The 16628-nt window shown below is 50.1% G+C and overlaps 1 protein-coding gene across 1 annotated transcript in view; it reads right to left on the reverse strand.

Annotated features, from left to right (window-relative positions):
- Window positions 1-16628, reverse strand: part of LOC146346522 (protein-glutamine gamma-glutamyltransferase E-like) — a 37040-nt gene that overhangs the window by 10226 nt on the left and 10186 nt on the right. Inside the window, exons 3-10 of the mRNA XM_084851411.1 lie at window positions 11341-11508; window positions 10831-11061; window positions 9071-9189; window positions 7277-7405; window positions 6656-6836; window positions 4737-4872; window positions 3615-3718; window positions 1016-1261 (exon numbers count right to left, since the gene is read on the reverse strand). Coding sequence (XP_084707537.1) covers window positions 1016-1261; window positions 3615-3718; window positions 4737-4872; window positions 6656-6836; window positions 7277-7405; window positions 9071-9189; window positions 10831-11061; window positions 11341-11508 — 1314 coding nt within the window. The remainder of the gene's footprint in view (window positions 1-1015; window positions 1262-3614; window positions 3719-4736; window positions 4873-6655; window positions 6837-7276; window positions 7406-9070; window positions 9190-10830; window positions 11062-11340; window positions 11509-16628) is intronic.

Here is a 16628-nt window from a genome sequence, read left to right on the forward strand (position 1 = left end):
AACAGAAATGCTGAGCCTAAAGAAGCTGAGGTAAAAATTCAACTGCCACGTCTTGTTTCAGTGACTGAAGGGGCTAACAGTGGAAGAAAAATGTGTACGCACTTTACTGGAGGCTTGTGCCTGAGGAGAGTTATATGTACTGGAAATACGTTGAGTGACAAATTGGTAGTTACTGTTACCACCAAGAGGTGAAAATGAAGCCCGGTTCTGTCTATATTTATATGGGAAGATTGGACTGAAACTGGCACCATCTGATTGGAGAATAACTGAACATTCTAGAGATGCCTATTGGTCCAAAGTGTACACAGGTCACGGAACATTGGCCACACCAAACTTCATTGGCTGGAGGGTTTGGACTGGGCTGGGGATCCTGGGAGCAGAGTTGGCCTGAGGAAGGTGTCTCCGTGAGAGGCTGGGAGAACCCCACCTGTTGTCACCTACAGTTCCCAGCTAAGACCACTCAAACCACTTGTTATTCCACAAGGACAGACCACAAAAGAAAACAACAACAACAACAACAACAACAACAAGGGGTTTGACATGAACAAGGAAGTCCTTCCTGCAGACAAGGGCTCACTCGTCACCTATCCCTGGTACAAAATATCAGCCATAGCTGTGACTTCTTCCTTCATAAGCTAAACACAATTCCAAAAGCAATTGGACAGTATTGTGCCTGAACATTTTATCTCATATCTTGGGCTCCACCAGGGCTAGAGACTTAGACCTTTTTATTTGAAAGCAGGCAATCTGGGTTAGGTGGGGAGCCTCCTGAGATGGTGGGCAAGTGGCTACAGCCTCCTTAACCCAGTGGTGAATCTGGCCGTGAAGGGATGGGGTGAGTCACAGGAGTCCCAACATCAAGACAAAGCATCCTGGCCTCGCCAAATGTTAGGTGGCCCTTTACTGTGAACTCTTTCTGGGCAATGATCCAGCTGGTGTATTGTCTGAGGAACAACTTCCATCTCAGCATTGCCACCTAGTTAAAGGGAAAGCTCACCTGATTATTTTGCCTTACCTTCTGGATATTTATAACTGTCAGTGAGATCCTCACGGGTATTGTTGCCCACGGCCTTTGTGCTGATGAATTGGCCGACGCTGCTGGTATCATAGGAAATCAATTCACTTTTTTGTGGCGGGGGGTTATATAACCAGTTGGCACGGTCAGCATTGACCTCTGCAAAGACGAATGGGCTATCATACCTCAGGTCCACATCTCCCTCTTTGATGGCTATCTTTGAAGCTGGACCACACTGGAATATGCCTGGAGGGTTAAAAAAAGGAAAAAGGAAAGACATCCACAATGCACTGAGTTGGGAAAAACAAAGAGGACAGTCACGTGTGTTGCATGCAGAAGGGTTCAGACCAAATAACGGTTTGTCATATAATGAGGATTGTCGGCTTCACATTTATCAAATAGGATTTGTAATAACGGCCAGTATCTTACATGGTTTTAAATAAGAACTACACACGTCTCTGAAAGATCGGGATCCATCAATGGCTGCAATAGCAATGATACCTGCATCTGCATGCAGCCTCCTTGTTCAGAGGAAGCATAATGCCCCTCAGTGTCGGCTCTCTCCCACTATTCATCCTCCAGCACCTGGGGCTCAGAGGTACAGTGCTTCTGAACATGGAAGTTTCATTTTGGTACTGTGGTCAATAAGCCTGGATTTTTCTTTTAAAAAATCCTCCATGAATGTGTTTAGTGATGTACACTAACAGCAAACTCAGTTCTCCAAATGCTACTCCATATGTAGCCAAAACAGCACCACCCAAGCCCAAGAGGGAGGCATCAACAGAGTTGGAAGAACCTCAAGGTTTGCCGCAGTACGCAAAACCTTTGAGAGAAAGACTCTAACTGGGGGAATCCCCCAAAACCCCCAATGTGGATTGAGTGTGCTCAGTGGACACAGGATGCTGATGGGGGGTGGGGTGGAAATCCAGGGAGAGGGGGGATGCAACTCTACACTGCAACAGTTTATGGCATGTCCAGTGTGTCCCCTGTAAAAGTCCTCTAAACGAGTGGCTTCACTACACGTGGGGAAAAATCCCAGACATTAATGTGCCTAAGCTCTGGGACCCGCTGGCCCTGCATGGCTCTAAATAGGGGAAATGGCTGCAGGAAACAAGCTAGGACGGCTCACCCCTCCACTCCAGCTGGCTGTGGAGAAATGCCCCAGCTGCAGCTTTTCAAGCAACGTGGGCCTTAGACAGAGTTGAAAAGGCAGAGCTAAGGCAGGAGGGGGAATGGAAGGGAAAGCTGAGCCAGGAATGACTGAGGAGTGTGGCGGTGGCTGGATGGAGAGGGAAGTGCAAGAACTGCCCCCTAGCAAAGGGAAAGAAGAACAGAGAGGCAAGTGCAGTGTGGGGAGGGAAGGGAACTTGGGGTGAAGAAGAGAAGCCTCGGCTGGAAGTTGGCAGCAGCCAGGAGCGACGGTCAGGTAGGAGCAGCTCTGGCCAGTCACTGTGAAATGGAGGAAGGGGCACTTTGCTCTGGCCACCTCTGATAGTTACTTCCCTCACCACTAGAGATCCTGTGCTGAACTCCAGTTATCTACACAATTTTATCGCCGATTCATTCAGTTTGAAGAGATGATTTGGGGGGACCTTACAGTCTTCCTGGGGTTTCACCATCCTGAAAAATAATTTGGTGTCATCTGCAAACCTGGCCATCACACGGCTTGCCCCTAACTCCAGAGCATTCATGAATAAATTAAACAGTACCAACCCCAATAAAGATCTTTGGGGAGCCCTCCTGCTGATGCTGTGGTGATGTCCTACTTACTCCTACCCCTCACTTCCTATTATTTAATCCAGGGGTGGGGACCTGTGGCTGTCTGGATGTTGCTGGAACGCTATTTGCGTTCCCCTTTATTTTCGCCATAATAGTCTACGTAAATATTTACGTAGACTAAGACGGCCAAAAAAAAGGAATGCAAATGGCGGCGGCCGTAGCCGCCATTTGCATACACGTTTTTCCCCCCTTTTTTTACCCAGAGCCCTCTGCGGCTGGAAATCTGACTGCGGACGGCTCTGGCCTGGTCCTGGCCAGCTGCTCCGCGGAGCCGCCATGGAGCATAGCCGGCCATTCGAGGATTCCGGGGGGGAGGAACGGATCGCCTCCCCCCCATCGAGGATTCCAGGGGGAGGGACGGATTGCCTCCCCCCCCATAAACATAATCCGTGGAAAGGTAAGTGGTTTTCGTACATCCCTAGCAGCACTGAGTAGAGCAGAGCACTCTTGCAATGATGAGAAGGAGATCCACCCAGCTCCAAGGACCAAGTGAGCCTGTTGAAATTTCCCCACCTGGTGACTTGGTGATTGACTGATGTGGCCTTGCTTCAATGGTATAGGGGGGCATGGGGAGGAGAGGCCCCCAAAGGCCTCCAGCTGAGTCAGGTACACAGCAGTGTTGCTAGGCTGGGTGTGGGTGGGAGGGAGTAGAAGAGAGCTTCCCCCGCCCAGCCTAGGAAATGCCCCCAAGTGGCCTTGGTGGCAGTTCCTGCAGCTATTGTGAAAAATAGTGAAGTTCCCAGCATGGATGACCTCTGACGTCTAACTCTGACATTCTTGGATAACACACGCCAACTCCCCCAGCTGTCAGCTCTTGTACCTTCACTTCTCTCTTGTGGAGTTGCATCCAGTATTTGCCACCCGTTGTATGAGGAGCCAAGGTCAGATCGGACACACCAGCTTTCATTCCACACGTGGAAGTTCCTGCAACCAAGAATCAAGAAACTTGGTGTGAAGGCTGGCAAGGAGACAACGGCGGAGTGCCGCTTCTGCCCATCTGTCAGTGCCCAGTTTCTCCATGGCATGCTCCTCCAGAGGAGAGGGAGAGGGGGCTTCCAGGCACATATGTGGCCCCAAAGTCAGTGTGTGCTTGCTGTAGCTGGGTGGGCACTTCTGCACTCACATCTGCAGTGAAGCCATCCCTTCAGAGGAAAGATTCCATTTCTGCACAGGGGGCAATATTGTGTCACAGCATTAAATAAGCGTTTGCCACTATGCAAACATGTGATGGTGAGCCATGGAGAATTCGGGCTCTATGGTGTATCTACCTAAATAATGTGTTTGTCTCAGGCATAGAACACATTTTACATGTATGCTTCATTGGGAGAAGGTAGCCACCTCAATTACAATTGACTTCCTGGAACAGAGGTGCCCCCAACCCCCACTGGAGACATCATATCATTAATGCGGAAGGCAACAAAGATGAAGCGCCCCATGCAAAAGGTGGCTGGCAAGGCCCTTCAGGAAAGAGAGGCACATATGTATCTTCAGCAGGAGCAGGAAATGCATGGCCACTCTGAATGAGCTGAAGAGTAGATGGTTGAGGGGGGTAGGGTGAGAGGTTGTAGTGGAAGGAGGCAGAAAACCACTGCAATTGTGAGACAGTAACAGAGCAACAGCTGTGCTCTGTCCAGGGCAATGCAGAAGAAGTTGCAGAGGGGCTGCATATGGGAATGGGACAGGAAGGAAAGGGAGGATTCCTGGCGGCAAATGCCTGTCTGGCAAGGAGAAGCTCATCAGAGGTACTTCCAAGAGCAGCGGAGAAGTGCAGCTGGGGAAAGGACAGAGAGAGCCATGTTTGTCCAGGAGCAGGAATCTGTGCCTACATCTGCAGTGCCTCCCTCCCTCTTTCTGGCCTTTCTTTTTTGTGCAGAAGCTCAGTCAATCTGAGCGCTTAGCAGCTCTCGGTATGCTACAGAGAGGGAGAGTCAGGAGGAATTACCAGATGCTGTCAGGGCCCCTGCTCAGATGGTTTCCGTCACTGTCAAAGTATATATCCAAAATCAGATCATTGTTTCCATCATGGCCAGAATTGAAGTTGGTGACAGTGCGAGCTGGAATCCCGAAACATCGGAGGACTAAACGACACAAAGTAAGTTTAGCCTTTTGAACAAAATAAGTTCAAAAAGGACGTTCCTTTCCTTGTTCTTGGCTCCCCCCCTTCTCATTTCCTGTATTCCTTCCCTTCCCATTTTTGAACTCGATATGTTTTCCCTAAAAAAATAAAACGTTAACTCTTTTCTTTGCTTGTACATAGTTCTGTATTTGCTTTGCTTTTCCTCTTTGTTCCTCTCTATGTGTGCTTGTGTTGTGGTCAAGCAAAGCACTACATGCATCCACATTTCAAAATACAGTGGGCAAAGCACTACATCTATTATTTAAATGATACTCCAGTGTGTGGCAAAGCAAGTAAGTCCAATATGAGGCATCTTCGGGGTCTTGAATACATTGCAGATTTCGCCAACATCCCTACTGTTACAATCTAACAGAGTACTTGAGAGAGTGAGTGAGAAGGAAGTTATATGGATTTAGAAAAGATGGAGCTAGGCACATTCAGTTGCCCAGACTTTAGAAATCCAGCAAATGTTTACCACAGGGCAGTTGCATGAATCAACCATCTCTTAAGTCCAAGATGGCAAATTGGCAGTCCATAGCTTGGATGCCAAGTTTATCTGGCCCCAGATTACCAAATTTAGTAGAACTAGGGGAGAGGAGTTATTTGCATTTCAAAGAAACCTACAGCAGAGATTAGGGACAGTGACCTCCTCCTAATCACCACTTAAACACCTTGTCTGATTATCCCTTTATGCCCTTTGGTTTGAGTTTCTGAGAACAGCATATTTTAACTCCGCTGAGCACAAAAACTACTGGGCTAAACTGTCTGAAATGTGGCAGGTGTAATCCCCTCCATGGGGGCTGGGAGGTTCCCAAATGTCATGCACTTCTGTAGAAACAGTGTGAAAAGCTTTAGCTCTTCTCTTTGAGAGATTTTGTTGAAAAAATCTAATTTCATGTGCCCCTCATACAAAACCTACTGGGCCACACTGTCTGGAATTTGGCAGGTGGAATCCCCCCACCCCCCATGGGGGTGGACAGGTCCCCAAATTCCATATATTTATCATGAAATCTGAAAAAAAGTTATGGCTGTTTCTATTTTCCAATGCAAATCAATGGGAAAACGTCATATCTAAACGATTCGGATATCTGAATCTTGCTTCAGATCCGAATCTGAAGCAAAGAGGATGGAGCCCGAAGAGGCATCCAAAGAGAAACAGGGGGTCCATGCACAGCCCTATTTATTGCATTTCTATACTGCCCAATAGCCAAAGCTCTCTTCGGGCAGTTCACACTTTGGGCAGTTCACACCACCCTTCTGCAACCATCCCACTGCAGCTGACCCTCTAGGCCAAATGATCTGCATTCCCCACCTGTCTCATTCCTCTCCACCCTAACAATCTACTGGTTTTAGGTGGCAGCACCAGGATCAGCTCCATGGACTGAATCTCTGGGGTGCCTCTTGTGGCATGGGTAGGCCAGTCTAAGAAGCCATTAGAGGAGACTTTGTGATTGCTTTTCTTCCTGGGGACACTAAACATTCCCAGATGGAGGCATGCATATGACCAAGAAACAGAAGTTCCATAGTGCCCTTTATGCCCATCCATCCATTTCCTCCAGATGAAATGCATGTTCCATGTCCGCCATCTGTGGTGTGTCTGTTAACTAGATGTCACAAAGCATGCAAGCCTCCACTGCCTTGCCTTCCACTTTGACCCACTGTTCTTGAGCAGATTTCTTTTCTTAGCACCATGTCCGGCAGTGCACAGTCATAGCAGGTGTCCATACATTTCCAAGCAGACATACCTGTGGTCATGATTCCCCCGAAGACCCAGCATTGCCCATACTTGACAGGTTTAAATCCAGACCTCTTCCATTTCTTCAGGATTTTCACACTTCCTGTCCATCTGTTTGGACATTCCTTATCCTTGAAAGGTCCTCTCCAGTTCCCCTCCATCACTCCACTGCCATCCGTGTGAGAGTTGACCTGGCAAAAAGGCAAGATATGCAGAGCTGACCTGAGGGTGAAAGTGAGGGGGAACTTTCCAGACTTGTTCTTCATTTGTTGTGCAAATCCAGACAAAAAGTGCCTCTCTTGTAAAGAAAGCAGTACATCTCATTGACACACAGTCCTGCAACAACTTACTTCAACTTCCCAGGGGATGAGCACGTACAGCTAGCCATCTGATCTAGTCCATTTCCCTGTCTCACTGACTTCTGGAGGCCTTGGAGAAATCGCAGCCATCAGGGATAAGGAAATCCCCACCCCCCGTAGCAAGTACACATACCTCACAGCAACACACATGATTCCTTATTTTTGTTCAGTTCTCCTTAACCTACTATTTGTGGATCAGGAATGGTGCTAAAGAGGCAGGAAAGAAGGTGAGTGTTGTGTGAAAAGAGTGACTCATGCAAGCCTTTCCTTACCGTGGCACTGAGCACCCGTCCAATATATCTGGGGTCATTTCGGAGTTGCACATCAGCAACTGGGTCCTTGCGGTAGCTTTTGCTCCGGTCCAGCATGGAAAGGCAAATATTCAGAATGTCATCTTGAAACTGTTTGCAGAGGAAGATATTAGACAAGAAAAATTGGACAAGATTTCTAAAAATACATTCTGGTTTAGCCAGGCAGGAGTTCCAGCCTCCTGAAGTGAAATGCTGTTTTCTGGGTTTGATCAGTGACACATCTTGATTCTTTCTTCTTTGGCACATTGTGAGAAAGGTATCTGGCTTCTCCAGATAATTCTTCAAAGTTCTTAAGATCTAGCTGGTAAGCCCCTTCCTCTCCAATCACCACCACTCTTCTCTGCCAATTTCCCAGTTCCCAGGTCTCTGAAATGAACACTCCTCAGCATACACAGAGACTGATGGTTTTCCCCCTACTTCCTGGTAAGGAGTTTAGATGGATTTTTTTTTTTAAAAAAAAACCCTCCTCCGCTATATTCCCTGGAGTCACATCAGCAATCAAATAGTAGCTTAAGAGTTCTCAGATTTAGCTCCCTCTGCATTTTACCTCCCCTCTACACAACTTGTTACATTTGAGAAAATGTGGGAAATCAGGGAATGGGAGGAAGGAAATTGATTGGGGGGGGTTATAGTAAGCCAGTATTAGAGGGTCTGTGGGACTCAGTTTGTAATAGTCTGGAGATTTCTGATTGTGTGTGGGGAGTAGGGGTGGACGAAAGTCACTTACCTGTCGTCAAAGGCCGTTCGCGGTGGGGGGGGAGGCGCTTCGCTGCTCCCCCCGCGAAGTTCAGGCCGGGGGGGGAGGCTTCCCGCCTCGCCCGGCGGAAATTCAGGCCGGGGGGGAGGCTTCCCGCCTCGCCCAGCCGAAATTCAGGCCGGGGAGGAGGCGCCTCGCCTCGCCCGGCCGCGAACGCGAAAGTAAAAAACAAAACAAAAAAAGCCCCCTGATAGGCTACGTGACGATTCACGTAGCCTATCACGGCTAGATCTGCAAAGTCAGCCGTGATAGGCTACGTCAATCGTCACGTAGCCTATCACGGGTGACTTAAAAAAAAAAAAAAAGCGCGTACGCGAATGGCGGCCCCCATAGGGAGCCGCCATTCGCGTTCCTTATTTAGTCACTGTAGTCTACGTAAATGTTTACGTAGACTACGGCGAAAATAAGGGCAATGCAAATAGCGTTGCCCTTATTTTCGCCGTAGTCTACATAAACATTTACGTAGACTACAGCCACCAAGTAAGGAACGGGAATGGCGGCTCCCTATGGGGGCCGCCATTATCCGTACACTCTTTTTTTTTTAAAGTCACCCGTGATAGGCTACGTGACGATTGACGTAGCCTATCACGGCTGACTTTGCAAATCTAGCCGTGATAGGCTACGTGAATCGTCACGTAGCCTATCAGGGGGCGTTTTTTTTCTTTCTTTCATTGCAATGGCGGTGGCGGCAGCCGGTCGAAAGACCGGCTGCCGCTCCCGCCTCGCTCGAACACCCGCCGAACCGCCGGCCGGACCAGCCACCGGGAGGGACATTAGGTGAAGGTAAGTCCCGTCCCGGGGGGGGGGCGCGGGGGGCGGGGGGGGTGCGGAGGATTTCTCCCCAAAACTTGTTCGGGGGGCCGAACACGTTGGCGCTCAGCCCCCCGAAGTTTCGGGGAGAAATTCTCCGCCATCCCTAGTGGGGAGTTCGTTTCCAAACCCACCTACCCATCTCTCAAAGTTTTCTCCATCTGTCACATGAAACACATTATACTTGCCTGGCCATAATTCCATCCCATATGTAAGATCTTGTTGACATCTCCCCAGTAGAGCAAACCAAACTCTGAAAGGACATATTCGGCACGCTGGTCTTCCTGAGCCATGAACACGTCATCTCCTGAAAGCCAAATCACAGGCAAGCACTCTGAAGGAGGGATGTCCAGCATGTGGGAATCCAGCCCATTCAGGGCCCATCGGACTCCTGCCCTGCCCCCAGCTCAGCTCGCCCTTGTGAGCCAAGCTGGGGGATCCTCCCCTGAAATGCATGAACCTGGAGGTGTGGCGGAGGAGTGGGGTGGGGAATGCTTTTGCTGCCACGATGTAGAGGCAGCGGTGGCATGGCATGGTGGTGGAAGGGTGGGTGGGGGAGCATGATGTTCCCCGCCACAGCATTCCCACTGTGCACAAATTGTTCCTCATCCCTCCAGGGGCCCTGGGGGGAAGGAGGAGCCATTTACACACAGCGGGGCAATGTGCAAGAGTCTTTTCTTCTTCCTCCCAGGGCCAGGAGGGAGAAGGAAAGACTTGCGCACAGAGGCAGAGTCAATGTGCGCAAAAGGTTCCTTCTTCCTCCCAGGAGAAAGCAGCCATTTGCACTCAGCAGGGTCATTGTGTGTGCAGATCTTCCCTTCTCCCTCTCGGGGTTCTGGGAGGAAGAAGGACACATTGGTGCACAGTGACCCTGCTGAGCACAAAATGGAGCATGTGAGGGGAGTGCCATGCCCCTCTCATCCTCCCACCCCTGCTGCCATATGAAGGCGGAGAATCTGCTGGCAGGTCCAGCCCAGCGCGGGCCGTGTCAGGCCAGCTGGCAGATGTTGGACCGGAGTCCGGGGGGGGGGGGCGAGCTGATGAAACTTTTTCGAGCTCCACCCCCCCAAACAGATCCCTACTGTGAAGGTGGCATAGCTGAGACCTGCTCAGTCACCACCACTGAGACTTTTTTGGGATATCCTGTGCAACATGCCACAAGCCCATACGTGCCCACCTACCCCTCGTCTTACATGTTTTGTTGTTGCATTCACTACTACTACTACTACTAATAATAATAATAATAACAATAACAATTTCCTTTGAGAGGCAAGAGCATCTGCTTCCCAGCATATTAAAAAAGAAGTCCCCCCCCTTTTAGGCTTGGGGCAAAGTGAGGGGGAAAACACAGCTGTGCAGGGGAGGGCGATGCAAGGAGAAGCCTGAGATGAGATGAGTTTGGGGCCATATTCCTGCTGATTCTGACAAGCATTCTTCCTCTTTAAATGGGAATAAGAGAAAACTGTGCCAGAGTGAGGCTGCTGGAGTCCATAGCAGGTTCAGTATCTTGGGCCGTGGAGGCTGGTGGCTCCGATGTCACAGGGCAGTAAATCTGCTCTGGGTTTCAGTCAGAACCAGTCAAAACCCTACAGGAGAGCGCTAGTCAACCAGTCAACACTCTACAGGAGTGCTGGAGGGACAGACAGTGTTGCTGCTGGATCCTGTTCACCCTGGGCCCTTTTGCCTGGGCTGCTGCTGCTGCTCTGGCGTGTTGGCTTCATGCTTCTTCCTCCTGAGCCCCTTCTTGTTCAGAAATGCCCTGCCATTGAGAGCACTGGGCCAGGAGGAAGAAGCAGAGGAGCGTCCGTACGAAAAATGCTGCTCCCTCCAGAGCTCTCCTACCTCCAATATCCCCCCCGCCCCACACAACACATCCCACCGGTGGGCCTGGAGAAGGCTACATTCTGAACTGCTAGACTGACAGTGGCTTATGGGACATGCTTTGTACCTGACAACCAAGGATTAAAGAGCAACACAAAAGTGCCGAGTTTGGTGGGGGATGTACTGCCAGCACTTTTAATTCCTAGCTGGTAGCGTCCAATGGCAGCATTCACCGGGCTTGAAATGGAGATACTCAGGGATGTTGCAGTAGCAGAGACCTCGATTGCTCTCCAAGGGTCTGATGTGCTGGAGATGCCAAACTCCACTTGTGTTGCCTTCTGCTCAGCAGAGGTCGACCCTAGGAAGAAAGACAAGGAGGAAGGGAAGGAAGGAAAAAAGTTTTCTCTGCATGGGCAGGCCATGTTTTTTGAGCAGCCAATGCACTGTCAAGATGGCCTTGTGTGCCCCCTTTACATAGAGCTCAGAGAAGTTGCCCAGCCATGCCACACCCCATACTGTGCGATTTGTGGGGAAGGCAAGAAAAAGGAGGTCGGTGTGAAGCATGGTCAGTCCCACCTTCCAGAAGGGGGCAGTTTCCCCTTTGAAGAGGAGAAAGCAAGGAAGACGATATATTTACCTGTGAACACAATAAATGTTATGCTTGTTGCAGGTGGTGGGGTTTTTTTGAAGTTCAGAGAGATCTCAAAGTCTTGTCCTCGCCGCACCACCAGCTCCTTGTCAGGGTATTGATCAGTGTGGTGATTGCCCTCGTTTGCTTTCTGTTTCCAGTCGATGCTTGACACAGCTGTACAAGAGGGAGGAGGAAAATGGAACCACTAAGAGTGTGGCAACAGTGCATCTAAGTGTATCTCCTCTCCAGCAGTCCTCCCCAGGCACTACTACTTTCCCCCTCCTGTGGCATGCAGTGTGCTCCAGAAGGCATCACTAAGGGCACAATCCTAACTAGAATAGATAGGCGGCTGCCTCCAAACTCGAAGGCAACCACCTATCCAAAGCAAGGCAGGAGAGGCACGGGGGGGGGGCACATCATTTCCTCCACGCATCCCCTGCCTTGCTATTTTTTTCTAGACGGCTGTTTTCGGCTGTCTAGCGGTGGGGGGAGACTGGGGGAGCTGCTGTACGACATATTGGATGTGTCGTATGTGCAGCTCCACTCTCCCCCACCCCGGAATGCCCTCCGCCCTGCTCCTTTTCAGTCACTCCATGCTCCTCTTATGAGTGTGGAGGATGGGGCTTCTCTGTGCTGCCTCCGAGGCGGGATCCTAGGTCACTTCCCAGAAATGAGCATATCCTATGGTGCTCTAGACAGTGTCTAGTGGCCATAAAGATTGCTCCCTAAACCACATAATGCTCTTTTTTTCCCTGCATACACTAGAATCTGGAACAACCAAGATTAAGAGTCAAGTGACAATGGCTTTTCCTTCTGGCCCTGCCCAGAAAATATGGGTTTTTTGCTGACCCTCAGATCCTGCAGACTACTTGGAAGACATTTAGACATTGCTGATTTCTGCACATTCTCTGAGGGTCCTTGGAGACCATGCTTATTATGTGGGCAAATCACAAAATTATGGCCAAAGTAAGCTGAAATATGCACATTCTCCAGTGTTCCTTGGAGACTGTGCATATTGGCCAGAGAATGTCCACATAACTGTCAAAATAAGCACAGTTCTCAAAGACACTATCCATACTGACCACAATGTTTGCATATGGCATGGAGAATATACAAAATGCAGTTGATATATGGACATTCCCCAAGGCCTACTGGAGATTATGCCCAATGGACAGAGAATGTGCAAAATGAAGTCCTGCTTCTGCCCCTGCCCACAGGTACTTAAGGCAGGGCTGCCAGAGGCAGCGCCTCGGCGTGCGCCTCGGCGTTGAACCAAGTGCAATGCTAAGTGCGCACTTAGCGTCGCACTTGGAGTCGCGTAGGACCTGAAGACCTACCCACCTGCTTCTCCAGAGACACCAGCAGCCACAATACCAGCAGCAAATAGCGGCAGCAGAGGGCAGCAGCTTTAAAGACAAGGGGAAAGGGGCAAACGTGGACTTTATCTGCTCCTTCTTAGCTGCTGTTCTCTTTTATCTCTGTTATATTCTTTTAAACTGTTGTGCTATTTATATCTTAACATTTTAATATGTGCCTGGGAGGACTATTGGGCAACTCAGGGAGTCAGAGAGGTGCCACCATAACTGTGGTCACGGGCAGGGGGAGGTATGGCGTTGGGGGATTAACAGGCCAGCTGAGGAGAAGAGGGGCTAGACACCTTACAGCTGTCCCCTCTTCTGGTTCTTCCCCCAACCTGATGTTTCCTGGCAGCCTTACCAGTCTGCCCTCGGGTCTGGTGGTGCTGCTGCTGAATGCCAGGTCGGCCCAAAATAAAATCTCCCTCATCCATGATTTGATTGTGGATGAGGGGGCTGACCTGGCATGTATTACTGAGACCTGGGTGGGGGAACTGGGAGGGGTCACTCTCTCCCAGCTGTGCCCTCCTGGGTACTCGGTGCAGCAACAACACCGACTTGAGGGCCGGGGAGGGGGGGTTGCCGTGGTCTATAGGAATTCAATCTCCCTCTCCAGGCTTCCTGCTCATTCGAGCGCAGATCTTGAGTGTTTGTACCTTGTGTTGGGTACCCGGGACAGATTGGGGATTCTGTTGGTGTACCGCCCACCCCGCTGCCCATCAGACTCCCTGCCTGAGCTGACGGAGGTGGTCTCGGACTTGGTGTTGAGGACCCCTAGGATGATGGTCCTGGGGGATCTCAACTTCCATGCCGAGGCCGCTGTATCCGGGACGGCTCAGGACTTCATGGCTGCCATGACAACCATGGGGCTGTCCCAACATGTCATTGGCCCAACGCATATAAAAGGACACACGCTTGATCTGGTTTTCTCGACTGGGCAGGAGGATGGTGATCTGAAAGTGGAGGAATTAACATCTGTCCCTTTGTCATGGTCAGATCACTTCCTGCTGAGGTTTAGACTTCTGGCGGCCTTTCCCCTCTGCAAGGGTGGGGGACCTATTAAAATGGTCCGCCCCCGGAGATTAATGGATTCCGATGGATTCCAGAGGGCTCTGGGGGATTTTCCTGCTGGTATGGCTGGTGCTCCTGTCGAAGCCTCTGTGGAATGCAGAGATGACTTGGGCGGTTGACACGATCGCACCCAAGCGCCCTCTCCCTCTGAGCAGAGCCCGGCCAGCTCCTTGGTATACACCTGAGCTGAGGGCAATGAAGCAAGAGGGGAGACAGCTAGAACGCAGGTGGAGGAAAACTCGTGCTGAGTCTGACCGAATACAGGTAAGAGCCCACTATCGAGCCTACTCTGTGGCGGTGAGGGTGGCAAAGAGACAGTTCTTTTCCACCAGCATTGCATCTTCTCAGTGTCGTCCAGCAGAGCTTTTCTGAGTGGTTCGCGGCCTGTTACATTCTGAGCCAGGGAGAGAGACGGTGGAACCCTTGGTAGCACGCTGTGACGAGTTTGCACGGCACTTTGAGGATAAAGTCGCTCAGATTCGTCATGAATTGGACACCACCATTAATGCAGTTCCATTGGTAGAGGCGTTCAGAGCACCGTCTGGTCCAGTTTTATTGGATGAGTTTCAGTTACTGAGGCCTGAGGATGCGGACAAGGTGCTTGGCCAAGTCCGATCGACCACTTGTGTGCTTGACCCTTGCCCTTCATGGCTTATTAAATCAAACAAGGAGGGGTTGTCCGGCTGGGTCCAGGAGGTTGTAAATTCCTCCTTGAGAGAGGGAGTGGTGCCTGCCGCTTTAAAAGAGGCAGTAATTAGACCACTCCTGAAAAAGCCTAACCTGGACCCAGAGGATGTTAACAATTATAGGCCAGTGGCCAACATCCACTTCATGGGCAAGGTGCTTGAGCGGGTGGTTGTAGGACAGCTCCAGGCACTGTTGAATGAAACGGATTATCTAGATGTATTTCAATCGGGCTTCAGGCCTGGTTTTGAAATGGAAACTGCCTTGGTCGCCCTGTGGGATGACCTCTGCCAGGAGAGGGACAGGGGGAGTGTGACCCTGTTGATTCTCCTGGACCTCTCAGCGGCTTTCGGTACCATCGACCATGGTATCCTTCTGGATAGGTTGTCTGGGTTGGGAGTAGGAGGCACTGCACTACAGTGGTTCCGCTCCTACTTGGATGGCCGATTCCAGAAGGTGGTGCTGGGGGATTATTGCTCTGTGCCATGGCAATTGTGCCATGGGGTTCCACAGGGCTCTACTTTATCCCCCATGGTGTTTAACATCTACATGAAACCGCTGGGGGAGGTTATCCAGAGGTGTGGGCTGAGGTGCCATCAATATGCAGATGACACCCAGCTCTACCTCTCTTTTACATCAAAACCATGTGAGGCAGTGACTGTTCTGAATCAGTGCCTGGGCCCGGTAACGGACTCGATGAGGGCTAATAAACTGAAACTCAATCCAGATAAGACGGAGGTACTGCTAGTGGGTGGTTTGTCTGCCCGGCTAGGTGATATTCAACCTGTTCTGGAGGGGGTTGCACTCCCCCTAAAGGATCAGGTTCATAGTTTGGGGGTGCTCTTGGATCCAGAACTGTCACTTGAGGCACAGGTGAACTCAGTGGCACGGAGCATTTTTTATCAGCTTAGGCTGGTATACCAACTACGCCCTTATCTGGACAGAGATAGCCTTGCTACAGTTATCCATGCTCTGATAACTTCTCGTCTGGATTACTGCAATGCGTTACGTGGGGCTGCCTTTGAAAACGGTCTGGAAACTTCAGCTGGTCCAAAATAGGGCAGCAAGATTGTTAACAGGCACTGGCCTGCGAGCTCATATTACGCCAGTACTTTTCCAGCTGCACTGGCTGCCAGTCCATTTCCGGGCCCGATTCAAAGTGCTGGTGTTAACATTCAAAGCCCTTAACGGCTTGGGGCCAGGTTACCTGAAGGATCGCCTCCTCCCATGTGTGCCTGCCCGGACCTTAAGATCATCCTCAGCAGCCCTTCTCCGTGAGCCCCTGCCAAAGGAAGTGAGGCGGGTGGCTACTAGGAGGAGGGCTTTTTCTGCTGTGGCACCCCGGCTGTGAAATGAGCTCCCTAGTGAGGTTCGCCTGGCGCCTACATTGTATTCCTTTTGGCGCCAGGTGAAGACCTTTTTATTTTCCCAGGCATTTTAGCATTTTAGCTTTCTAAATTTTTATCTTTGCTGTTTTAAATCTGTATTTTAAACTCCTGCACTGCTGCTAGGTTTTATTGTGGTTGTATTGTTATATTGTGGTTTTAATGTTCTGTATATTTTAAATTGTTTTATTGTGTGTTGCTTGGATTTAATTTTTGTGAACTGCCCAGAGAGCTTCGGCTATTGGGCGGTATAGAAATGAAATGAATGAATGAATGAATGAATAAATAAATAAATAAGTCAAGATATGCACATTCCCCAAGGCTAGATGGGAATTATGCACAATATTATTATTATTATTAAATTTATTAATCGCCCATCTGGCTGGTCTCCCAGCCACTCTGGGCGATGTACAACATACAATAAAAACAGTTTAAAACAATAAAATTCTACAATAAAAACATTTTCTAAAATACCCTAACCCAACCCAAATGCCTGCCTGAACAACGTTTTTAATGCACGACGGAAGCTCATTAAAGAGGGGGCATGACGGAGTTCCCTAGGGAGGGAGTTCCACAGAGTGGGGGCCACCACAGAAAAGGCCCTCTCCCTCGTCCCCACCAGTTTAGCTGTCCTGGCTGATGGGACAGAGAGAAGGCCATCCGAGGCTGATCTTGTTAAGCGGCCTGTCTGGTGCTGCTGGAGGCGCTCCTTAAGATAGGCTGGGCCGGAACCATATAGGGTTTTAAAGGTCAAAACCAACACCTTGAGTTTGGCCCGGAAAACAACTGGTAACCAGTG

This window comes from Heloderma suspectum, chromosome 4 (genome assembly GCF_057233095.1).
Source record: "Heloderma suspectum isolate Gila_16-S chromosome 4, 16-S_ref, whole genome shotgun sequence".
Classification (NCBI taxonomy): domain Eukaryota; kingdom Metazoa; phylum Chordata; class Lepidosauria; order Squamata; family Helodermatidae; genus Heloderma; species Heloderma suspectum.